General features: G+C 37.1%; 1 protein-coding gene across 3 annotated transcripts in view; it reads right to left on the reverse strand.

The window, feature by feature from the left end:
• The window catches only part of ATRX (ATRX chromatin remodeler), a 72700-nt gene that overhangs the window by 11507 nt on the left and 35293 nt on the right, over positions 1-25900 (reverse strand). For all 3 annotated transcript variants that reach the window (XM_065729565.1, XM_065729563.1, XM_065729562.1), the window contains 19 exons: positions 25414-25593; positions 23826-23919; positions 23189-23297; positions 22374-22553; positions 21842-21983; positions 20609-20718; positions 15770-15916; positions 15388-15565; positions 11971-12108; positions 10839-11014; positions 9623-9740; positions 7296-7426; positions 6910-6998; positions 6589-6761; positions 5524-5677; positions 5141-5244; positions 4121-4229; positions 3260-3437; positions 1753-1947 (listed from right to left, as the gene is read on the reverse strand). In XM_065729565.1, coding sequence (XP_065585637.1) covers positions 1753-1947; positions 3260-3437; positions 4121-4229; positions 5141-5244; positions 5524-5677; positions 6589-6761; positions 6910-6998; positions 7296-7426; positions 9623-9740; positions 10839-11014; positions 11971-12108; positions 15388-15565; positions 15770-15916; positions 20609-20718; positions 21842-21983; positions 22374-22553; positions 23189-23297; positions 23826-23919; positions 25414-25593 — 2705 coding nt within the window. The remainder of the gene's footprint in view (positions 1-1752; positions 1948-3259; positions 3438-4120; positions 4230-5140; positions 5245-5523; positions 5678-6588; positions 6762-6909; positions 6999-7295; positions 7427-9622; positions 9741-10838; positions 11015-11970; positions 12109-15387; positions 15566-15769; positions 15917-20608; positions 20719-21841; positions 21984-22373; positions 22554-23188; positions 23298-23825; positions 23920-25413; positions 25594-25900) is intronic.

Here is a 25900-nt window from a genome sequence, read left to right on the forward strand (position 1 = left end):
CTCAATTCCTGAACTCAGCAGCATCTGAGGGAGCTCAGCATCCCACATTATTCTTCCTCACTGTCACAAACCATGCCTAACTGTGGGACACAAGGGAAGGAAAGGATAACTGGTAACAGTAGCTTCCCACACCTTGTGATGCTACCAGGAATGAAAAACCCTGCTTTCAACAAATAAATGCACAAACTGCTAAGCTAAGATGGATCCACCCAATGGCTCGTAGCCCCTTCAACCATCCAATCCAAAACAAAACGGGTAAGAAATGCACACAAAGATGGACATTTAAAAAACAAAATTAAATTTGTTCAGCAACATTTGCTAAACCAAGGGAAAAAAAAAAAGAGACTTCCTATACACAGATCTGTTTTATTTCTTGTCAGTGATTCGGTTAAAAGCTCATATTCAACTTCATTTATGCAAACCTTATGGTGATGGCTACACTGAATTCATGTGGAACTTCAAACACTGAACTACTTCTGGAGTTCATGAACTTTCACACATACACAAACTGATCTATCACTGTAGACAAAAACAAGTAACTTCCAACTTGTATCACTGCACTGTTTACTCACTGCAATGATTTTTTACTCAAAGCATTGATTAAGAAGTTAAAAAAAAAAGAAAAAAAATCTGTTATCTCCAACTTAATGCTTACACTGCGAAACATCACAGTAAAAGCAGCTTGGATGCAGTCATTAAGGTCTGTTTTCAAGGGTTCTGAAACAAAGACGAGGCAGTGACTAACATTTATGGGGCTCCCACTTCCTAAATCCCCCTGGCAGCCACATGGATGCTGTAGGTGGTCTGACAGACTCAATTTCAGTGAATGGCCTAAATAATCACAATGCCAATGTAAAGCTTAGCTACTGTTTATTATCAGGGTCTACAGAGAGTCTAGAAAGGAAAGCATACAATTTCTCTCTGAAAATTAATGGATTTACTAACTAGAAAACCTCCATCCCCACACCAAGACCTAAACATAACAAGGGATGTAATCAGGTAAGTAAGCATGGGCCACACATTTACACATTACTGCTCACTGCAAAGCTCTTCACTGCTAAGCAACAGACAACTGCACTACAAATTAATCAGTTAGGCCCCAGCAGGCCACATTACATTAGTGTATGTGGATGATACCTAACACAACAAACAATAATCAGACAAATCCTTAGTCTAACCACAAACACAAACCAACTGGAAAAAGAAGAGTAAAATAAATGCTTGTTCATTCTTCCTCCTGAACTACACAGTGAGACAGGAATAGAAGTCACAGACTGTATTTTCAAATTTGGTTAGTAAGTGCTCGTTCCTTTGTACTGTGTAGGATACTCAGTCATTACTAAGTGAAGCAGGAACAATGAGCCACTACTACACATGCCACAGCCATTACACAAACAGCAGATTACGACAAGCCTCACTGAAAATGAACTACTGTGATCTTCAAAGCTCATTCATCATCAAGTTGGAAAAAGGTCTGACATCACTAATACCCATTATCTCAGAGTACAGGGCATCAGCACTCTCACCATGTAGCACACTTTGGACTCAATGATCCTTACAGGCCCCTTCCAATTTGAGGTGTTCTGTGATTCACTGTAAACAATTGTATTCTCCTTGTTTCTAAGTGAAAAATACCACTCTGAAGTGGCAACACAGCACCCTTTCTCCTTCCAAGACTGAATACCCCAAATTCTAAAGCAGATATAAGTTTTTATTATAGCGTGTAATTCCCAGCGATGTGCATCAACTTACTTTTGGCAACATTGGTGTATCCCTCTTCTTTTTCTTTTCTGAGTTAGGATCATCCAGCAAATCCGGCTCAAAAGTGTACAGCTCTGTAAGCTCGTTCATAGTAAAATGACGCTCAACTTGCTGCTGGTCAACAACCCGGAAAGACAGAGACTGCTTTGTGACCTGCCGATCATAGATTTTGTCTTCCATTGTACCCTAAAAAACACAGATACTTGCTTTCACACAAACACCAAACCACCTGTTATGCTGGAAAATACTACGAGAGATACAAGAGCAGGAACAACATAACATTGCTCTAGTCTCTTTGTTTTTCAATCCTTACCTTCAAAGGTACCTGAAAACTTTGTCTGCAGAAAAAAAATGCTGCTACTGACTAGCATGAGAAATCCATTTTTTAAGGAGTGCCTTGAAGAAAACAGCTTTTACTCTGATTTCCGGAAGTACAGTTATGACAAAAACATCAATTTTCACAGCATCTACATTGTTTTGCTGCTATGATCAGCCCATAGAAAGGAAAACAGATACCGTAGTGCTGGGTGGGAAGGACAGGGCATGTAATCTCTCACAGGAGTCTAATCTCTCACAGCTGTGCCAGAACAAACTAGATCTTTGATGAAAATAGATTTTTTTTTTCCTTAAAGACGATGACTACAAAAAGGATGAGAACAGCACAGCCTGTTCTAAACACTGTAATTTAAAAAGGATACCCACAGTTCAAAAGTGCACAAAGAGAAAAATAGACCGAAGCCTGAAGGAAAAAAAACTGCATATCTGACAGAAACATATTGCAAAAAGTAATGTATTTAATTTGGCAAGTGAATAATAACTCAATTATAAGTGCTGTTACAGGGAAAAGGTCTTCAGTCTATCCCGTAAAACCCTGGAATCAGAAGGTGAAGCAAGAAACTACCTACCAGAAATAGCAGTGCTACTGCTTAAAACCCACACAGATCAGTCACCATCAGAATTAGTGAAGATCTTTATGATCTTTAGGCTGCAAAGCAAGTTCTCTAACCACAACTGTATGCTTTCTTATATATTAAAAAGAAATCCTCAGCTCTCTCCATCTGGATCTTCAGTGGCCCCAAGACCAGCCTGTAGAAGTCAGCTACATTCAGCAAATCTACTGCCAAATGGCAACCACGCTCTGTGCAGTCACTCCAAATAACAAATTTTTAGGAGTGTAGAAGTTTAGAACAGTGAAAATGCTATTCTGAGTCTGAATGTGTGAATCACCACTACAATTTCACTGCTAAGATTGGTGTTACACAGAGCACCAGAAGAGATGGGCTTAGCAGGAAATACATTCAGTTCCTTCTTTAATTCACCACAATTTCCTTCAGGAGCTTTTCAGTGGTTTCAGGACAAATACAGCTATCAGATTAGGGCTGGAATATGACTGGACCAGTGTGAATCACCACTAACTTCAACAGACATCCAGACAGTTACAGATGACATATCAGATTGCAGGACCAGAGTATCACAAAATCATCACTCAGAAACATACCTGAGCCAAAAACCTGTACACAAACACAGGTTTGCTCTGCCCAAAGCGGTACACCCTGAAAATACTCTGGATATCATATGATGGGTTCCAAGAAGCATCGAAGATGATTACTCTATTAGCAGCCACAAGATTAATCCCAAGGGAACCTGCTTTAGTGGAGATAATAAACAAGCGGCCTCTGGAACAAAGAATAGTTACAGATCTTTAATATTTTGAAAAACAATTACCTTTTCTGCCTTGCTGTGTTACTGTGGAGTTGTTCACACAGAACAACTCTGACTTTGTTAAAATGCTGTATTAAGCATAAAGAAGACAGACTTTACAAGGACAAAACTTTTAACAAAACGTACAGCCTCAGAAATACAGATCAGGGACAAATCAATTGTTAACAGGAATTGGTGGGATAGAGATTTTACTTCTGCTCCTTCTAACTGAAGTTATATCACATCCAGTAGAAACATCAAACAAGCATACCTCACGTTTTTGAAAGTTCTCTGGCTAGCTCAAAGGGTAACTCAAGCATGACTCTGACTCCAATAAAGACTTCTGACTCAAAAACCAAACTGAATTTCAAGTGTAGAAGACAAGCTGCAGCTCACCTCTACTAAGAACCTGCAGTCTCAAATAAATATCAACAAAGAACTCAGCCACAAGTACTGAAGTAAAGAAATAAGCACACTGAAGAGTGGGGACAGACAACAGTTACATGCTTAAAGTGACTACATGAAGCAGTGCTACACCTGGCAGTGTTGTCGAACTTTAGATGCGTAAAGATAAATAAACTAATACAATTAACAAAGAAACGTGGAACAACAGAAAAAGAAGGGGAAAATCAAGAATGTCTGTCTGAAGAGACCTCACCTCACGTTAGTTTCATCGTTAAATTCTTCAGCCCATTTCTTTCTTGACTGAGCTGTGGTTGAACCATCTAAGCGATAGTAATCGATGTTTCTGAACCACTTTCCTTCACCTACAAACATAAGAGTTGTGATTAAAATGCTGATTATGTAAGCAAGCAGACTGGAAACGTTCAACCCTCAAAACACTGCAAGAGCAATCCTGGAGCATAAAATACTATATCTCTAACAACTTAAAGCAATGGGAAAAGACCACAGGTAATTCAAGACAAAGAATCCATGATGGAAAACGCCATAATATAGGAGAATAAGGTGTTAAGAATACAGGTATTTCCCACAGGCATGGCTTGAGAATTATTTAGTGAGGCTTGCATAACAAAATACAGAACAAAACATGACAGAAAATAATGCCAATTGTATTTGTGAAGACAATAATCATCCACAAAGCAAAAAGCAATAGCTCCTACATGTCCTAAACCAATTCTGTCTAAAATGATTCAGAAGCAGAGTAAATCTTGCCAACTGCATTTTACCTTAAAAAAAAAAAAAAAAAAAGGCATTCAATGCTATAATTTACTTCTTCAGACTTTGATCTTTTTGTAAAAATTAGCAATTGATACTAAATGAAACAGACTGGAAACTAAAGATGCAAAGTATTACCATTTTCCTGCATTATCTCTGTCTCAGTAGGAAGCACCAGAATTTGCCATGCATGAGCATACAACATGGCTTTTATATAGAATTTAATAAAATGCCTTCTCTCTCCTTTTGGACGACAAAGACTTAATCTGCCTGGGCAATATTAAGCAGATGATATGGAATGAAATCAGAAGCAAGAATCCATAATGGGATAGCAGAGACCACCTGCAGAGGAGAACAGCCTTTCTGCCAACTTCAGGAACTACAGAGGATGACAGAATGTTTCTCATGAAAGCAATTATTTCAACTCCATTCCCTTTGGACTGAAGACAGACTTGTAAAAGAATAAAGAGCTTGGTAATTGTTCAAACAAGCAGACACTCACCTTTATAAATAGGAGGCTTCTCTTTGTCAGTTTTCTCCCTGTTAGCCAGCTCCAGAAAATCTTCTATCAAATCCAATGATATTAGGGATTGGCTAAACACTAGGCTGGAAGCAGAAACACAGAATTCAACTGTAAGGTTAATTACTGTAATACTTTATTCTCCCCCCCTGCTCACTCTGATACGGCTTTTTATACAAATAACCTTTCTAGACACAGTGAAAGGCTCTGGGGGAAGTGCACATATGTACGGAAAAACTCACTGCTGGAAATAGCATGCACACTTGCTTCAGAAACCAGAGCTACAGCATCCAGTATCTAGACTGAAAGAAAAACGGACTAGCATATTTACAGGGTTGTTTAAAACACTTCTAAAACTGACTTACACTTTGTCCCCGAGCTCCTCTGCCATTCGAAGAATTTCAAAGAGAAGAACCATTTTCCCAGAATGTTCCAGCACCTCAGCATCTGCATCAGTGACAAAATCTTTGTACCAGTCGGGAGCTGGGCTACCAGGATTGGATGAGGATGTAGCTTTACCTATGAGAACACACAAAAAAAATGCAGAGATAAAGGCACAGTCCCCATTCAAATGCTTTGAAATGTCTTTTGTTATGTTGCAGAATATTTAGACAAAGAATTCTACTATGTGCAACTTTTCCCCACCAGTATATAACAATAGCTTTGTTTCCAATAAGCACACATCTTTGAAAATCTATTCATGTTACAGCAATCAAAAAGCAGCTTCTCATAAAGAGATTTTAAATCTGAAATAAACATCTGAAATTCTTGAAAAGTTAATAGTCTTTTGGGTTAAACTGAGACCATCTATCAAGACGAATTCGCAGATGAAAGCTTTCAAATGTTCCAACAATGCCATCTGTACAAGACTGTGCATCTTCCCTCACTTCTGCAATGCTCAGATTTAGAACTTCTTTTTCCAAAGCTAATTTAGAAGACATTAGCATACAGAGTAATATACAGAAGAGGAAAAGTCATTATTTCTCCCCTTCTATATTATTTCACTATAAAAAAAAAAATAAAAAAAAAATTCCACCTTCACCATCTGTCTATTTGCAAAGTTCTTCAGGAAGGTTTCCTGCTTGCTCACCTGCTAACACACTGCCACAATAACAACACCTGCAGAACACACTACATATTTCAGGTGCAACAATGAAGGACAAACATATTTATTAATATTTTCAATATTCTTTCATTATCATATGAAAAAAAAGGGAAAAGCAGCATCATTTTCTCCTAACTTTGTATCTTCTTGTACTTATAAATTCAGAATGTTATCAGCTGGAACACATCTGTGTAAGCACAGAAGGGTTACCTGGCAAAGCCCTGAATTCCATTTTGTACGAAGCAGGACTCCTGACAGCCCCCTCAAACTGTGTTTTCCAAAATGAAGCTGCGTGGTATTTGATTTATTTGCATATTATACTCACCTTCATCTGATTTTGTAACTGATGAAGGGTTGTTTCCAAGTTCTTCTGCATTTCCTTCTCCACCTCCACGAGATCGTGAATTCCAGACTTTAATGACTTCAACATCGTTATCACTGCCACTCCCACTTGAGCTACATTCTTTCTTCCCTTTTTTCCCCTTGGATTTTTTTTTCCTAGAAAGATAACATTACACACCTGCGTATTTTTTTTTAATCATATTGCCAGAGGACATACATTTACTTTTACAAACATCATTTATAGACATCCCCTGCTATTAAGGAAATAAATCCAATAACAAACAATAAATAGAAGTTTAATTACTTTGCATAATCATCAGAACTTAAACTCATTGAAGTTTCATCGGAATCGGAAGCTATGAAGTCATCCATACTGTCTTCATCAAAATAGCCCTCAAAAGAGAAAAAACAGAAATTAATATTAAGTATGTTCATGCAGAAGCTTTTATTATATCCTTGGCCATCTGTTTATTCTTCATTCAAACAATGGTAAGTCATACAAAAAGACAGCCTTTCAAAATGGTTTAAGAATGACAACACATGCTGAAACTAAAAGTATGACAAAAGCAGCAGTGAAAAGTACCCCACAGCAACAAAGATTTCCATTAATTCGATGAAACTTTAGCTAGCATTTGGCACAGCTTATCTGGAAAGCTCTCAATAGAGAGTACTTTGATATATCTAATTTACCTTATTTTCTTTGCTAATATAGTCCAGCTGCAAACACCAGGGGTGAGTCCAGATTCTGCTCAACATCTGGAAATCCTGGAATAGTTTAGCTCCAGCTTTGCCTCGTCCACCTTCATTGCCACCACCTACACCTGACAATAAAGTTCAGGTTTGAAAATGAAACCTTCAGGTACGTTACCCACGTACTGCTCCTCCTTCGAACAATCTGTTAGCGCAGTACTGAGTGTTCTTTCCAGATGCACATCGTATTGTAATGTCTCATGTAGAAGAGGTCTACTTACTCAGTCATAGGCTTTTTTTCCTAGTTGTCAAAATTAGTTTTTCCCCTTTTTCTCAGCAATGAGAAACATGATAATGTTTTTACATAAATATACATTTCTCCCCAGATAGGAATAAATCCAAATCCTCTTAGAAAGGCTATAATGTCTACTTAAATTGTAAAATCAGTTCTCATAAAGCAGCCCAAGCTAAAAATAAAATAACTTGCTGTTAATTTTCATTTTTGTTTTCCCTCGTTAACTCATTACACTGCATTAATCTGTTACAATAAAGGATTTTAAAATGGCTAGAATATCTGCATTGTCCAAGCACAAGTTAGTACAACGTAACAGAATGTTCAGAGTTGGACATTTTTTGTAGCCTCAAGTACTCATTAAGCTGCATAATAACTCTAGGTTCTTGAAACAGGTTGTTTATTATATTCATTGCATTGAAAATATAAGGCAGGTATGCCTACCAGAAAGCAGTATTTGCTGCATCAAAATTACCAAATGTCTATGGCAGAGCAGGCACAAAGCTCACTCAGTACATTTGCCCAACAGACAGGACAATCCCAGAGGATGTACAGAAAGTCCTTTAACAAATCAACTTCTTGCTTTGTTTTAAACAAGAAACAGCCTTAACTAACTTCCCATTTATGCCTCCTTATGACGCTGTGAAAGGGAAATATAACACAGATATTCTTAAGTTCCAACTTTGCTAAATTTAGCCTAATATGATAGAGAAACTTACTGTATCAAACACAAAGTGAATGCCTCCTACTGACCTGTTCAATTTCTGTGTTACAGAACTGAAAGTAAAACAATGTAACACGATCAATAAATGAAGGAACAACGGAAAATCTTAAAAATTGTATCTAAAATGCTATTTTAGTTACGTGTCTCAATTATAAGGCACAGGAAAACAATTTTAAACATTTGCAGATGAGAAGCAGCCATTCTTCTATATTCACTGTTTCATTTAATAAAAATCAGAGAGCATGTCTTTTTCTGGAAGAACTCGGAAGTAATCAGAGAAACAATGTGGGCCTTCATTACAGAGATCTCCTATGAAGACCTGGGCCATCAGAGAACAAACAGAATAGAAAAATGTAGTCTAAAACACCCTGCAAAAGCAACAGAATGGTAGCTTAACAGGTGGGGGAAAAAAAACAACTACAACAGACTGTAATATATTTCACAGCCACTGCAAAAACTGAATACAGGTTTCAAGCTTTGGCAAACACCTATCAGCAGCACCTTAAACACTGCCATGGAATTCAGCACATGATCACTAAGACAGTTATTTTAAGTAGTGTCTAAACTAACAGATCCCAAAAGCTTTTGCTGAGGAATGTGGCTGCATGCACAGTGCTACAGAAAGCTTCCTTTAAGAGTTCCCTGCAGTTCCCACTTCTAGTCCTACATGGTGCTACTATTTACAGGTGCTGACATTTTGACACCTTGATACTCTGACATTACAAGCTCAGTTTTATCTCTCACATAAATGAACAGTACAGAAGACCACAGTAACGTGGTTGTTTTTTTTCCCCTTATACACCTCACATTTTCAATTAAACAGGATTGCATTAATTTGGAAGAAGCAAAAACGATTATTGTGAAAAAACAGACTTGAAGGTTTAGAAAGAAAGAGATCCATAAAAGAGCCAATATCTGACAAATAGCAGTTTCAGCAGGGATAACAGGAAAGGAAATTTTTGGGCTTGGCAGTGAGCTTTCACCTCCATCTTACATTTTCTTTCTCCGTTCTTCTTGTCATTGTTTTGTTTCATAGAAGAACAAAACATGAAATAAAATACATTTTACATTTAGAAAACAAAGAAAGAAGAGATGAACCACAACCTGAAAGTAGACCTCTACTGAAATACATGCATTACAATTCCCCACCAAAATATTCACGTGCAATATTTTTTGCTACAATTCAAATTTCAGAGCTAAAGTAAGTCTTCAGGAAGCAGAAAAATTCATCTGTAGGGCACATAATATATATTAAAAAACCCAAACCAATGACCATCAATCTTGTTACCTACAAGAATGGCAGACACATACCTGTCAAATGATCCAAGTAATACTGGTAGAGCTTGCACTGAATAGGTGTCATTCTAACTTCTAGAACATACTCATATTTTGGTGGGAGGAATTTTGTTAATGCTGTGTAATCTTTCCTCTGTAATTTTACAAGCAAGAATTTAGTCATTATAAACATGTAAAGTAACTACTGAGAGCTTAAGAATTTCTGGCTACTCAATCAACAAGGCATTACAATCACACATAAATCACAATGATTCAGATGCACACCGACCAGAGGGGAAAAACATAACCTACTACATAAATCTATTTACAGACACTCTTGTAGTAGCCCACCTTATGTAATAAACATAGACATCCAACTAAAAAGAAGATGACCCATCAACCCCATGCCTCAGCTCCAATCTCTAAGAAACTGACTGCAGCCTCAGTAACTGCCCTGGTAACTTCTGCTTTTGTGTTTCATTTTCAATTCTAAAACCATTCCTGGGAAAGCACAGGTAAGTCAAGCAACTTATACTAGTGTTTTTAGCACAGGTGAACATGCACTCATGGTAACTGTCATTTGGTTTAGAGTACATCATTTCTGAGTACTTCCTTGTTTGAGGCACAGCAAAACTTATTTTATTCGTTTTTTCTACTCTACTATACTCTGAATCTCTATTTGCCCCTCCACCCAAACAGCACCTGTTTTGATACTGTATTGATCCTGACCAAGACACCATTCAGGAGCGGGGGTCACCAAGCAGCCCTAAGAAGTGCTGGTCTGTGCTGCACACACAGCACGGCTTCCAGGCTTCAGCTGTACTGCACAAATTCCTTGGCTGCAGGATGACCTGAGGCAGCTTGCTGTCAGAGAGGAGCCTGTGGGCAGCTCCCACTTGGTACTGGTGATAAACCACCTGCAAGGCCTTGCCTTTATCTGAGAGGGCAGCATCCCTTGGGAACAGAGTTTTCTTGTAAGTTTTTTTGCACACCAGATGCAACAAGAGCTTCCCTCCAGAGACAGAATCTGCCCAGTGCAATGTGCTACAGGAAAATTCACCCAGGCTCCGTCCAATGCTGAGTGCAGGGTGCCCAGCATCTGAAGGGACTTAGGATGTGCTCACAACCAACATCCTCCCCAGCCCAGAACAAGCAGTAAGGGTCTTGGCTAACAGGACTGATTTTATTGCAGGATTACTACTCTCTCCGCACCGCTAATTGAAGAAATTAATTACAGTACAACAGTTCTCACCTGAACGCATCCAGCTAACATCTCATAGAGAATATGAGCCCGCTTCTTCATTACTCTGACATCTACCAGAGTGGAGTCTGCACACTGACCGTTCTGAATTGGATTTATAAATCGATTTCGGAATTCCTTAATTGAACCAAGCAAATTCTCCTTAATAAAGTTAACCATGCAGTGATCTAGAACAAAAAGATCAAGTTCCAGTTATTCAAAAGTGCAAGTACAATACTGGGATTAATTCTAATACAAAATTAATGTGTTATATCTAAACTAAGAACTTTAAGATAAAATATCCAAACGCAACATTTCCAGAAATGGACATCTTAAACTGATATGCACCGTAGGCAGAAAAATAACTCCTAAATTTAATGTCAGATTTAAAACTTCCTCATCTTAGATGCTGAACATTTTGAGGGCTTCTATACGCCAAAGCAATTACACGATAACACATATTTGTAAAGATTTTGAAATAATTCAAAAACATATTAATAAGAAAAAAACCACTACAGCTGTGCTAAAAGGCAGAAATATTAAATATCAATAGCTAACACAGAATTAAGTTCCTGAAGCAGTAAACAGAAACTGCTGTTTTAAGAAATTTACTGAGAACACTGCTCTGCAATAATTAGGAACAATTCAAACTGATGCTCCTGCAAGACCTGGCCCACTCATTTCCCCTCTAAATACTCCCTCACTTTCTCCCTCTTCCTCTCCTTTCTCTTTGGACACACTGAGATCCATCTGATCCTTTGGTGAGCTACATCAAGGAACTCAACTGGCAGAAAGCTATTCCATTTTGCAGCATTAATGTTTTGATACTCCCCATACTGGTTCCCTGAGCAATCAGATGTATGTAAGGCCATGCCAAGAGAAGGCAGAAAAGGCCAGACTTCCAAGAGCTACAGCTTAACTTTGTTTCGGCTACCATGGAAGCACATCTTCAGACAATAATTATAGATGAAAAATGCAGAAAGCCCTTATTGCCTTATTTTTTCCTGTATAAACACAACAAACATCTTCATCATGTGAAATTCTTTTCTTCTGTTCAGACTAAATCTATCTGTAATTATATATTGCTGAAAGGGACGAGTACATCTGAAGAAACAAATCCATCTTAAACAGGAGGACTACTCACATTCTATAAGGTTATTTTGCAGCGGTGTTCCTGTCAGAATTATTCTTCTCCTTGAACGAATTGAATTCATTGCCTTGGAAACAGCAGATGCTTCATTTTTTAATATGTGCCCCTCATCACAAACAACAAAGTCAGGGCCTAGGAAGAAATAAGGACATTAGATCTTCTCCATCTTCTATAACCTCAAAGAAACTGGCAGCCTAAAGAAGCTGAATTTTTTTCTTATTAAGGTTTATAATGCCTTTTTTTTTTTTTTTTTAGCATCATTTTGTTTCTTTTTTATCCTTTATGCAGGCATTCCCAGTAGTCACTCTGGTAAACTGCAGACTGTTGTAAAATCTTCAGGGAAGGATTAAATGCCGCTTTCTAACACAGTCCTATAGAATCTATCCATGCAGATCCAGTGCATGCCTGTGTTTTCACTCACTCCTGACTGCTGCTCCTTAAATTCAGCTTATGCTGCCACCTAGTGGTGCTCAGTCCATTAAAACAAAAAATAAGGTAGGCACAAACTTTTCAGTAAGGCAACAGAACAGTATCAATAATAAGGGTAAGCAGTGCAGTGGAAAGTCTTAGATACAGAAACACAACGAAATCTGATTGGAATTACAGACAAGTGAATTGCCACCTTGTAGCTAAAAGGTGCTGCAGGAATCTTCTCAGCTTTCTTCCAGAGATAAAACCAAGGATTCCAGAGGGCAAACTCAGACGAGTTGCACAAGAAATGTCTAAAGTACACTGTAAGACATTTGTGCAGTATGCAAAGCAGCTCTGGTAGAACGTTTAAGTTGGAATTTTGGGTTTACAAAAATTCCTATATTTGGCAGAATACACTTGTGTATCTGTATCTGATGTGTATCCTGATGTTTCTCAGATCTGGGGCAATTTCTAGAACATCTTTCCTCAGTAAGTAATATGAAAGACATTGCAGAATCCTACTAGTGATTGACTGACTGCTTTACCAGACCTGAAACTGACCTCAGTTCCAGCACCAACAGGCACAAAGTCAGCTGAAGTCAAGTTGATGCAGCCATAAAAACCACTACCCAAAGCCACATGCCGGGTTCATCCATTCAGCCCTAAACAAACCCCGACGTTTGAGGTGGCAAAGAAAAAAATTATCAGCATGATCTATTCAATCTTTTAATTTACTGAGAACATTATTCCTCAGATCCACCTTAAACTGATTTGTAAAGAACAAAATCAACTCTAGAAAAGTAATCAACACAGAAATCAATAAACCAACCACACCACTGACAAACTGCATGATTTAATGGCAGCACCAGTCCTCTTTCTGAACCATGATAGGGTGAGTGCTTCTCCAAGGAGCTCGCCACCAAGCTGTTCAGTCAAGGCACCATACTACTGAGACACACTGGAGCTGGATTCTTCTTTGAGAACTGAGACATTTGTAAAGATTTTCAGCACCTCCCCATCAGATTTAACACCTTATATATATAACACTCTCTGATACTGATTTGGTCTAGTGTATTTCTTTCACAGTTAGACTCAAAGTATATTAACAAGAAAGGAAAATAAAACATTAAAGATGCAAATAAAATGTTGCCAACACTCAACACATCCATTTTCAGTAAGGACTGCAATTTTAACTTGAATGAAGAAGTTAATTTACAACAAAATAAAAATTCCTCTTGCTTAGACTAAGTAAATGATAGTAGGAATATGAAAAAAAATCTTAGTACAATTTTTCTTGGTTTATTTGGCAGCCATGTAGCATTGCTATCTCGAACCAACATCTTGGCTACAATTCAGTGACAGATTGTCATACATTTGTGGTTTTTTCTTGCTCTTAAAAAAAAAAGAAAGCATTTCATTATGGGCAGAGCATTTCTGAAATTATTCAAAGGGAATGTAAAACGTAGAGACCTCGAGGGATCATTTAGCTCATTTTCTTCATCTGAGATAATAGCTATGAGAAGGGGATGTATCCTCCCTGAGAGAAGTGAAACTTGGTGACCTCTAACACCCTGCCTGATACCTAATGTAAATGACCTCTGATGCCAATGAAGATAGAATTTATCTTCTTCCTTCTCCAACTCAGGTAAAAAGCAACTCATCTCAGTGCTGTTACTAACCAGCTTTTACATGACAGAAAATTTGTCAGTTTAACAACCATTTTCTTCTCTTTCCTAACCTTGCTGTACTTGCACACATTAACACACAGATATAAATAAAACATACTCAGTGATAGATATACATATACAGACACACACACAATTCTCCTTTAAAGTTTACAAGAATTTAAGCCTGCTTTATACAAATGTTGATGAAATATCTCTTTCCAACAGTAATGGAAGTTGTAGTAGTAGCAAGAAAAGCCCCCAGAATTACTGAAATACTGCAAGCACAGCACAGCAGCTAGCAATAAACCAAACAAATTTTATCAGTTGCACAAAGCAGTATGGGAAAATATTTCTTGCTTTGTATGAGTATATAATCCTTCTATTATTTCACATGACAGAGCTAGTTAATTAACGAAATCACTTCTCACACTATTTCTCCACCCATAAACTTTGGCTAAACCCTCCCCTGCTGGTCCCCTCTTCTGCAGCATACAGTGCAATATAAGCTTCTGCTGCAGAACATGCCTACCCTAGCACTATTAATTTTAACCAGACATAAATCATTAAATTATTGCTCAAATACCAAATTTGCAGCTTTTTAAATTAAAAATGCTCCCAGAGGCAAAAGTTTCCCTATTTGCCAACACAGCAGTAAGCCAGCACATAGCTTCACAGCTCTTTTAATGGCAGGTTGCTCTCGCCAGCTCTGTGAATCACAGAGAACAAGAAAAAAATAATGGTTGGTGCAAGATACTTCTCATCAATTTCGACAATTCAAATGTGTCTAAGAAGTAATGACTAATAACAGAAAAATACTTTCATCTCTGCAATTAGTTTAAATAGAAAAGGATTTGAAGCAATATAAAAACATACTGCTATTTCTGTTGTTCCATTCTATAGGCTAAAAAAAGTGAAAAAATGTTTTATCTGCAACTTAATTAGCACTTAAATAACACTCATTTCTTCACACTTCTGTGTATTTTTAACTATACTTCATGTGAAGATACTCCTGTAATTGTGGAATTCTAGTGAGGATAAAGTAGTTCTATGGTTGCAACAAATTTGCATATTAAAATAACCAACAATTCACACTTGAAATATATTCCTGTGGTTGTTTGTTTCCGTGTTTGACCTAATAAAAACCATTACAGTTTATTTACAAAGGGCACGGGGTATTTTCTCAACAACCACTTTCGTAACTCATTAAAGGGCAACAAGAGATAAACAAACCATTGTGATCTTAGTAATGCCAGGCGTATAACGTTTATTTAGATCATATGCTCCAATCTGAAAACACAGTAAACTAAATTATTTGCAATAATTTTCCACTTACCTGGATCTACTAAAGCTTTATTAAATATTTCTTTCAGTTTTCTACTCTTCACATTCCTGCCTTGTGCAAGATTACGATACATCTCATAGCCTATTATCATCACACCTCCATCATCTTGCCAACGCTGCAGCATATAGCTTCTCTCTTGAGGGCGTTTCACAGTTGCTAATTCACAGACCTAAAAGTAGGAAAAATATGCTTGAGTTTCTCTTAAAATTCCAAAGCAGTGGTGTAACTTAAATACCTAAGGTATTCATGCAAGTACATTTTCCACATAGTTAAAATACATTCCTTGGCCTGTATTTTGAGTGGTGGAGCTTCCCAATTATGTAAAACATCCAGCTATTTCAGTTTTAAGAACTGTTTTTAAGCCTTATAATACCTCTAATTTCTCATCGTCTTCTAAACCTTCCTGCCATTTTTCGAACTCATTCAACCAGTTCAAGGCAGTGTTCAGGGGACACACTACAAGAGCCGTCCGGAAATTCAGCTTGTCACACAGCAAGACTGTGTGCAGAAAGCTTACTACCTGCAAGAGCAACAACAAATAAAATAATAAATGAAACACTGAGCACTGAAGGCCAAGAGAAACATACAAGCATAAATATGTTCACTTATAAAACTTCCCAACAGTGATCTTATTCAAACACACTTCTTTTAATTGTTCAACAACCTCCTGCACAAGACAATACATACATACTCCAAACTCATATACTTACTACCTCTGTGTCACATGGCTGCTTAAATCCTTTTTATAGTGACAGAAGTTTCAACTTGTACAGAACTTGAACTATTTGTACAGATAAACCACTTCATAAATAAGAACCCCTCCCCCTTCACATATCATCAATCATTTTCACGAATTATAATGCTCTATTAGGCAATTTATAGGCATTCTCCCCACATTCACCCCAAACCCTTAACAATTTCACCTCTCTGGACTTCGTAACTGTAAGTATTAAGTTTCTTAAAAGTGACCTTCAGTCTTAGGTTTTTCACAGTTTTTTCAACACAGGACAAATTCCACACTGCATTTACCAGGTTTTCCAGGATTTAAATCTTAGCACTCTCAAAATGAACTCTGAAGCAGGTTCCTGAAATACTTTCTGAATATTCACCCCATACAAAGCCTACCTGACAGATGACAATAGTTTCTTAAAGCTTGATGTCACTCAAGGACTTCTGTTGGGCTGCCTGTTTTTTAGGAGTAGTGAATAAAGTCAAAACTGGGGGTAGTGCGTAAAAAGACACGAGCAAAATAGAGTGATCCCAAAGCAGCTGAACACTCTCACATCACCCTTTTAATGGTGACAGCTGCCTGTAACCAATAGCTGTAGAACATCCTGAAAGCTCTTTCTGGATTAAAACTCTGTATCTTTCAACTCTCATTTAATATACTGCATTAAAGTCATTTCAAACTGCATGACTTTTTAAAGCACCCTGCACTTAACTGTTTTTAGATGCTCCAATTTCAAAAGAATTATCAGTGGTTTTACTCAACACAAAAGCATTTTATGTTCAGATGCAGAAAGAATCTTCCCATGAAGACTTTTCACAAAAGTCCTATGTCACTAAGAACCTAACTGCTTTATTTCCCTAATCGTTTACTGTCTTCTCTGCAGTTCACAAAACCTGCTTACAACTTATCTTCAGTTGAGTTCTTAAGAGCAAAACAATAAATGCCATCACTGAATACAGCAGGACTGGAAAATAGTAACATAAGAAATGATTACTGAAGCTACAAAAAGAAACCAATAAAACGTTTGGTAAATCATTTACTGCTGTGGCTTTTTTCAGTTAACAAGAAGTTACAGCCAAAAAGACTGCCATGATCACATGTAAAAGTGACTTCTACCATGACGTATTTCATACTGTTTTCTGAATTATACAGTGCATGAAGTCTAAGTGTACAAACCAATCTAGATTAGATTGCTACTCTGAAAGTTCTACAATTCTGCAATATTTTGAAAACCTCCAGTATAAAGTATAATCTAACTCCTAAATAAGTACAACGTGGACATCAGAATCAGGCATGCAAAAACACTCTTCGAAGGTGAGTATGAAAATCCACTTCTACAGTAGCCTGGATTCTCAACAGTTAAGGTATGCTGCTTCAGTCCTCATTAACAGAGCAAAGCAACATATGATGCAGCTGGAGTTTAAAATACACACTGCCCAGATGTTGTGCGCCACAGACAACCACAACTGCAGCCTGTCAGACCCGAAGTACATACAGGGAATGACTTCAGTTTCTCTGCTCATCTACAGCTTCGAATTATTTAAATAAATAAATAGCTAAAAATAATATTAAAAATAATAACACTGACGCCCAGCCTCCCCTTATTCTCTTCTTTATGGAAGAATCCAAGGAATCCAAAGAATCTCAGGGAGAAGCTAACCCAAGTGCTCTGTGACTATATCCTGTAATTCTCAGGTCATGAAAGAAGGCTTTTCAGGATCATCAATTCTTAAATAAAATTTGTATTAATTAGAGTATAGCAGAAACGGGTTATTTGCTATGTAACTCCATTTGTTGGAAGAATCCTGCAGACATAGGATCAAGAATCCATCATTGATAATGGATTAGATGGAAGACACGAGATCAGGAAAACATCCGACCAATCAAGACATAGATAATTCTAGCAAAAAGTGACAGATAACTCCTGCTAGATTCTCTCTGAAGATTTTGTCTTGGAGCACATCTCAGTCTCAGTTACAACTAATAAAGGAGGACATCAAGTCTAGCCAAGACAAGTCTTTGTTCAGCACTGCTTACTACGTCAAACATCAGCTAGAAAGGCAAAAAGCAACTAAAGACCTCATACCACATATATTAATGATTAGCTGACCTTCAGCAGCACCTTACAGCATTTTGTTTGGCGAGTTACTGAGGCTGTAATACTGACTGCTGTCACCTGCGGACTATAAAACCAGCCATGGCACAAACATCTTTCATACAGCTTGGAATTCCAGTACAATGATATACTGACCTCTCTATGAATGAGCAGATCTTGAGCCTTCAGGTGATAGGGCTCCCCAACCCAATGGGGGAAGCTTTCACCACAACAGATCAAGATAGAAGAGGATGCTGAAATGGCATTTCCTCACAGACAGCTTTGAGGATCCCATCCTCACTGTAGGAAGAAAATAACCTCTTTGAGAACCATCATCAGAATGCTAAAGAGACTGCACTCCAGAGAATGACTAAAGTGCATCCAAAGTTGGCGCATTTGAAGAGGGAATTCAGAATGAGGTGTTGTACAAGTGCTCCCTGCTACATCATCTACACTTGCCAGTCACAAACTCACCAGAGCACTTGGCATATCTCCTGTCAAATGATGCTACAGAGAAGAAATGTTTCTGGCAAAGAAAGGCCCTGACTGAATTCAAGTTGAAATCAATTCTGATCAAATCCCACAACTTCAGAAATGGCAAATTAGATTTCTAATGATTTAAAATGGTTCACAGTAACCAATTCAGAAGCCTGATATCCTGACAAGGGAATATCGCTCATCTCCAGAAGTGAGGAAGCATCGTAACAGAGAAGGCCAATGACAGGAAGTCTAAGGTGGCCCTGCTCTTTATCAGCAGCCATCTTGGTCTAATAGTAAATGGCAGACTTTTCTGGGAAGAAATACTACTGGTCACCTTCTGGTAGGTCAAGAGGCACGGAGCAGATCTTTTCTGAAGACAAATGATGACACCAGTTAAGGGCACAATCTTTTGCATCTATACAAGAATTCAGCCTTTCTAAGCACAGGTAAGACTGTTACCCTTCTTTCTTCTTCAGAGTTCTCGAAACTTCCTTTTCCCTCCCCCAGAATAAAAGGGAGAAGATCTTCTGTCAACTGACTTCTGCCAAAGAAATTCCTGGGCACAAACAGGCGGTGGAGCAGCAAGAAAAGCAACTCATATCAGTCCTCTGCTCATAGGACCTGTATTGATGCTAAATGCAAACCCATAATTTTCATTATGAAGATAAGATACATGGAAATAAGGACATGGAGAAGGAAGTAAGCACTCCTTATTCCTCTAAAAGGAAAGTGAGATGTGGGGAATTCAAGAAAAATGTTTGTAATCTTTTCTCTCTTTTGAAGGTCAAGGTAACGTGACATCTGCAATGGTTACAAGAGACCCAAGAAAAAGAGCTACAAGCACTGTTTTAGAGCAACTGCTTGGGTGATCAGTTTCAGAAGAAATATTTTAAGATGAGGATTGAGGTTCAGGTTTTACAGGCTTAGTAGAAATGGGAATCTGTTCACCATGTGACTTTTTAACGCGGCAGAAAAGCCAATTGTATCAAATACGGAAATCTTTTTTAAAACAAATGCTACAGTAATCCAAGAGAAAGACTTTTAGAAAGCAACCCTCAGCAGTGTAAAAGAGAAGGAATATGTGCTGAAATTACAATGGGGCTCGAAACTGAAGATCGCAGGAAGCCAAGAACTCTAAAGCCAAAGAAATGAAATTAAGAAGTGATAAAAAGGACTGAAAATCTGCTGCATGGTTTACTGCCAAGACGATGAAAATTTGTGGTCTTAAATCTTTGTGATGCACAACAATCCAAAAATACAAATGCACATGCATACCACTAGTGAAATAAACAAACCAACACTCCCCTTCTCCAATTCGGAAGACTCTAGATTGTAACTAAAAAATGTTTACATTAAAACACAAAAAATCTGAATACAGACACCAACAGCCTAGCATTAAACAAAAAGAATTAAAAAAAAAAACCACGACAGACCTCCTCTTTCATCGATGCAGCAAATAAATAAATAAAGAAAATGAAGAAAACAAAAACAATTTGAAGAGCAGCACATGAATGGGAAAGACTGTGAAGAACAAAACCTGCTTAAGGTTACTGAATTGGCTTAGAAACAGTTTTCTGAAGCCTGTCTCCTATTAGCTTTATTTTAATACACAGAGCTGCAAGTAAGATTCACATCACTTTACTATTACACGCAAACTTCTCAAGTGAACCTCAACAACTATTTAATATTTTTTTAAAGCAGAAGCAGCCCTTGCACAGTTATACACTACCAAACATAACTCCTTTTTGAAAACCTTTTTACAAAGTGTTTTTCCTCCAACAGCCCTCATCAAGTCACTGCCAAGGAAACAGTTAAGTTTTTATGATGTTCTGAATATCTTTAGATTGCCTTTTGACGGATAAGCTTTTAAAGGCTAAAAACCAGAAAACAAGAATTTTGCTTCTTACCTGTAACGTCTTCCCCAGACCCATACAGTGAGCAAGAATGCATCCAGAACCAGGAGATGTCTTTGTCTTTTTAACAGATTCACAACAGCAATCCCACATGAACTGAACACCTGAAGAAAATTTTTGAACATTTTCTCATTAAACGTTCACTTTATTATAAAGTTCACTTGGTAAGAGTGATCACTGCAAAAACATCTCTCTCACAAAAGCAATTCTTGGGATAATTATTGATTCATTTCTATCAAATGGATAGTGTTTGTGGTGAATTCTGCCTTGAAATCAGTTACTTTCATTTTCTGCTGATAATACAACAAATGGATTAAATGTTCACAATTAAATGTTGTGAAGTTTACAGATGACTTCAACCTTGGGGACAGAGAGAAAAGAGGAAAAAGAACAGCACTGGCAAAGACTTTGAAGACTAACATGATCTTGGTAATCAGCAAGAAGCAACTGAAATCAGGACAGATCATATATAAAACTTTGTGCTTAAAAAGGGAGAAACTAAGAACGTCAACCAAAAAAGGACAGAAAATATAATCCTAAATAAAAAAGGGTCTGCTGGGTGACTTTTTTGTTCTTTGCTGTGTATTCATTAGGGAGTTGCATTCTCTCAACAGAGATGGATCTTCAGTTCAACTGTGTATGGTATAGAGCACCTCCCTTTAAGAGCTGAACTAAGTACAAAAGCTTCTTGCTGAAATGAAAACAGTGGATATTATGAACTGAGGAAAATTTAAATGAACAGAACGTGTGACTAATAAAATCATGATCGGTCATTCTTCTTTTCTTCAATTAAAAAACAAAACAAACAAAAAAAACCAAAATGCAGTAAAGATATATTTTTCCTAATACTTGATATTTCTGATGAGAAAGTCAGGAAAATATTGTGAGATGTTTAAATCCTCACTGAAAACTATGAAAACCAAATGGACAAATTCCACAACAGAATGGTGAACTTCTATTTGATTCTATCTCAGTGTTACATAATTCTGTGTGCTAAGGGCCCTTCCAACTTCAGTTTTAGGACTCTTTGCTTGTAAAAGAGAACTGTGGATTGGTGCTCATTTAATTTTGTTCAGATCTTCCTAAAACACAACATTAAACATGACATTTTGGCATTTGCCTCCCAAGAAGTTTTTCTTATTCTAAATTCAGATTGTGTAGTACACTCAGCCAGTGTAGTAATAAAAACAAAGAAGAATTTTACAAGTGTTTTATCTCTTTTCTTACCATCTACTTGGTGTGGTTTCAGTCTGGTAACTATACTCCTGTGAACCTGCACTAATGGTTCTTTTGTTTCTTCATCTTCATCTAAAACCAGTTTAGTTGTAATGGGACATTTCAGAGGTGAAGCATCTTCTATCTCTATCACCTGTAACCAGAAACAGTGCATCACGAGAATACTTTACATGTGAATAATGTCAAGCATTTGACAAACAATCGCTTTAGCAAAAGCAGAAGTCATTAATTAAGAAAAACCTTTGATTATTTACTATGTATCATTAGCTTACTTGGCAGATGCCTTTTTCCCCCTGGAAAGAAAAGCAACAGGCAATTGAAACAGCTTTCAAAATATCTCAGTAGCCTTGAATAAAACTTATCAATGTTAAGCTGCAAACTACAGATTAAGCTTGTAGCTTATAAGGCTATATGTGAATGTTTTTAAAATTACTTGCCAAATTAAACTGAGTTAGGAATATGACATCTTGAACACCATCATCAATTCAACCCCCTACCATTCTTCAATAAAAAGAGAACATACCTCTCTCAACTTCTCTCTCTCCCGTTCTCTTTCTGCTATACGTTTTCTTCTTTCTTCCTCCTCTTTAAGTGCATTTTGTGTCTCTGTTCTAAGCTTATCATCTTTGATTATCTTCCTAATTTTCTTCCTGCCTTTTCCAGGAGATTTTGAATCATCGTTTTCCTCATCTTCAGAATTACTCTATTACAAAATAAAGTTTTAACAAGAAAATTATGACACAGACCATCAAATCCTTTTCATTTTCAGTTAAGCCCTCAGAAATTTGTAAACACACTGGTGGATTTTATTTCATAGGAAAAAAAAACATTGTGGTTGGTTTTCTTTTTTTCTTTTTTAAAACAGGTAGTCAATATGAAAAAAGTACCACCAAAACTATGATGTATTTGGAGATAGAAATAATAAGCCCAGCTGTGCAAAAGCAGTACTGAAGACACTGTTATCATATAGTATTTAATAATGACTAAGTAACTGTTCTGCTGCTCTAGTGGTGCTAAATCAGTTCAGCGGAGCCTATGCTTTTGCCATCTTCTATATTTACTTTTAGAAATTCAATTTCCTCAAAATATGTTGGCCATTTAAAATATATACATTTTAATACACATCTGAACAGGAATATGGGTTTAGTGAACCACAATGTTTTTTTTCTGCCCACAGTGGTGTCATTTGATAAATTTTAACTTACTTACCACTGAGAGAAGTTATAATTTTTTACTGTACTTTGCACAGACAACTGAGATACCCAAGTCCCTAAAACAGTTGACGTGAGAAACAGGAACTCCTTTTCCCATTTATTGATTCAAAACAAAATACACTACCTTATTGTTGTTTTCACTTGAAGAATCATCTGGAACCTTTATACGTCTTCGTTTCTTTTTCTGTTTGTAACTGCGCTGATTTTCTTCTGCCTCAGCTTTCTTGGCAGATCTATAAAAAATAGGAATCTCACTGACACATAATGATAACTGATTGCCTCACTGATAGACAACAATACAAAATCACAGGAACTACACTGCTATTTAAGAATATACACTCCTTCTGTACAGTCAGATTTTCTTCCAAATGCTCTCCTCCCCCTTACCTCGTTGGACACACATACTAACAGCCTATTCCAGACAACCTTGAAGAACATCAGAGTCACAAAGGACCAATTTGCTACTGCAGTTCACCATTCCACGATCAATATAACTAGCACAAAAACACTCATCTTTTGCTAAACATTCTTCCTACTGCCTCCTAATGCCCTGTACCACATACTGCAATACAAAGGCAGTAAAAGTTAATTATCAGACATCAAAATTATGTACAAGTAGTATCAAAGGTTTTAAAAACGGATCCAAAGTCGCTTAGGTCACCAGAAGCCTTTAGATTTTCCTGTCTCCCTGCCTAGATGGCACTACTGAAAAACAAACCAAAACCCAAACACAAGATATGCTCAGTTAAGTTTCTGTATACCTTGTTCTTGGACGCTGGTCATCTTCAGACTCACTGACTTCTTCACTAACAGCAGATTCATGAAACTCTGAGTCATTTGAATCATCGCTGCTCACTTTAAAATGAAGTAGGATTTCATGTTGAATGTTATTGCAAACCAAGCACCATTACATATTTTCTATTTATACACCAAAGCACTCAAGATCAACAAGCAATGTAAAAGTTCACTTCAGGCACTATGGAACCCATTTTGCATACTGAGTAGCAACAGCAATGTAAGGGGGTACAGCATAGAAACCTTAACCACATAAGCACTAAGTCCTGATGGGTGGCACTTGTTAACAAATGAAGACTAAAATTCTTTCTCTATTAATATAACTGAGCATAGTTTACGAGCAAGTGACAGACAGCATATTAGAAAGCTTCACATTTCAAAGACAATGAGCAAAGAGTGATGGGGAGTAGAAATTGACTGAACAAAAGATGATATTTAGTTAAATAAAAACTTTTGTTTCCAGTGTTTCAGATATCGTTTTATAATCACACTCCACAAGTCACACAAAAAGAGTGATCTACTAAAAACATATGCAATTGTATTGCTGTGTTCATGGGTTGAAGATCTTCAGGTAATGAAAGTGTAAAAAAGACAAAAAAGACAATTACAAATACATCTAAAGCAGCAGCGTTAAGTAATATTTCCATATCTACTTTTAGGAGTTAGTACTGGTTATTTATAAGAAATTAAAATCAGCATGCTAACTAGCAACTTTTTAATTTAGTTTAACTTTGAACACAGCAGAAATCTAAACTATTATGAGACACAAGACTTGAAATATTGTTCTGCATACTTAGTGAAACATTAAGTTTAATAATACAGGGTAGAGATTGTGAAGTGGAAGCAGTTCTATTTTTCTATATGGGACTAATGCACTAAAGAATACTGAGAATTAGTTTAGCTACATCTTATTTGCATTCTGCCATTGTATTTACAGCTACATTTTTGGAGGTGGAAAGAAATGTTTTTGGTAGAGCAACATTAGAAAGAACCACTGCCAACATATATAACAACCAGTGTGGCAGCAAGCATTAATTTTTACCACTCTTCAGCTCCTCTGCTCAAAGCAATTAAGTGCTAGGGGCTGATATCCTTTGTTCTCACATGCAACAAAGAAAAGAAGAAAACAGACAGGCATAATTTCATAGTGCCATCTACTGTTCAACTAAAGCTTGTAACATTTGAATTCTAACAAGGAGTACTGTTGATAACACATGGGGCTACTAACAGCCCACGGAAACAGAGGACTTACATAAAGAGACACACACAGTTTTCACAAATTAGACTTAATAGGTTTCACTCTGGTATTTGAAATTAATATCCTTAGACTCATCCAGATTAAACCAATTAAGAGGATACAGTAGTGAAGGCAGATGTAACCTGCAGCAGTCAATTTATTTTAAATAGAAATATTTATCAAACACAGGAGAATTCTAGACAATACACAAGTAAGCTTACACTGAGATTTTAAAATTACAGAGCTTCAGATCTACAATTTGACATGCTTTGTGCCTGTATATAGAACTAAGTGACAAAAACATTTGGATTATATACCTTTCCTTCTATTTCTGCGCTTCCCTTCTTTTGTTTCTTTAGGTTTCGCCTTCTTTTCTTCACCAGATTCTCCATCACTCACTGTCAGTTTGTGCCTCAGCAGTCTATGTCGGTATCTGGGCTTTTTTGAGTCTTCTTCCTCTGAATTGGATTCAGAATTATCTTCCTTTTCATTCTCTTCTGTCAGATATATTAAAAAAAAAAGTTAGTACAACAGGCACGCTGGTCCTTTTTTTCTTACATTTGGTAAGCATTAAAATCAGAATGCATTTAGACTAATTTCTGAACTACTTCAAAAAGGCATCTGACAACATATAGCTCCCTCAAACATTGAAGAATTAACACTGCCTGTACACTTGGACCATCTGCTGCAATGACTGTAGCTGTTATCTGAATTATTCCTATGCATTCACATGTCTTACTGTTCCTCATAGATTACTTCTCATAAAACCCTAAGGCTTCTGAACTGGCTACCAGATCAGAACAC

Source organism: Cyrtonyx montezumae, unplaced genomic scaffold, assembly GCF_038088225.1.
Source record: "Cyrtonyx montezumae isolate F1298 unplaced genomic scaffold, pur_monq_1.0 scaffold_11, whole genome shotgun sequence".
Lineage (NCBI taxonomy): Eukaryota > Metazoa > Chordata > Aves > Galliformes > Odontophoridae > Cyrtonyx > Cyrtonyx montezumae.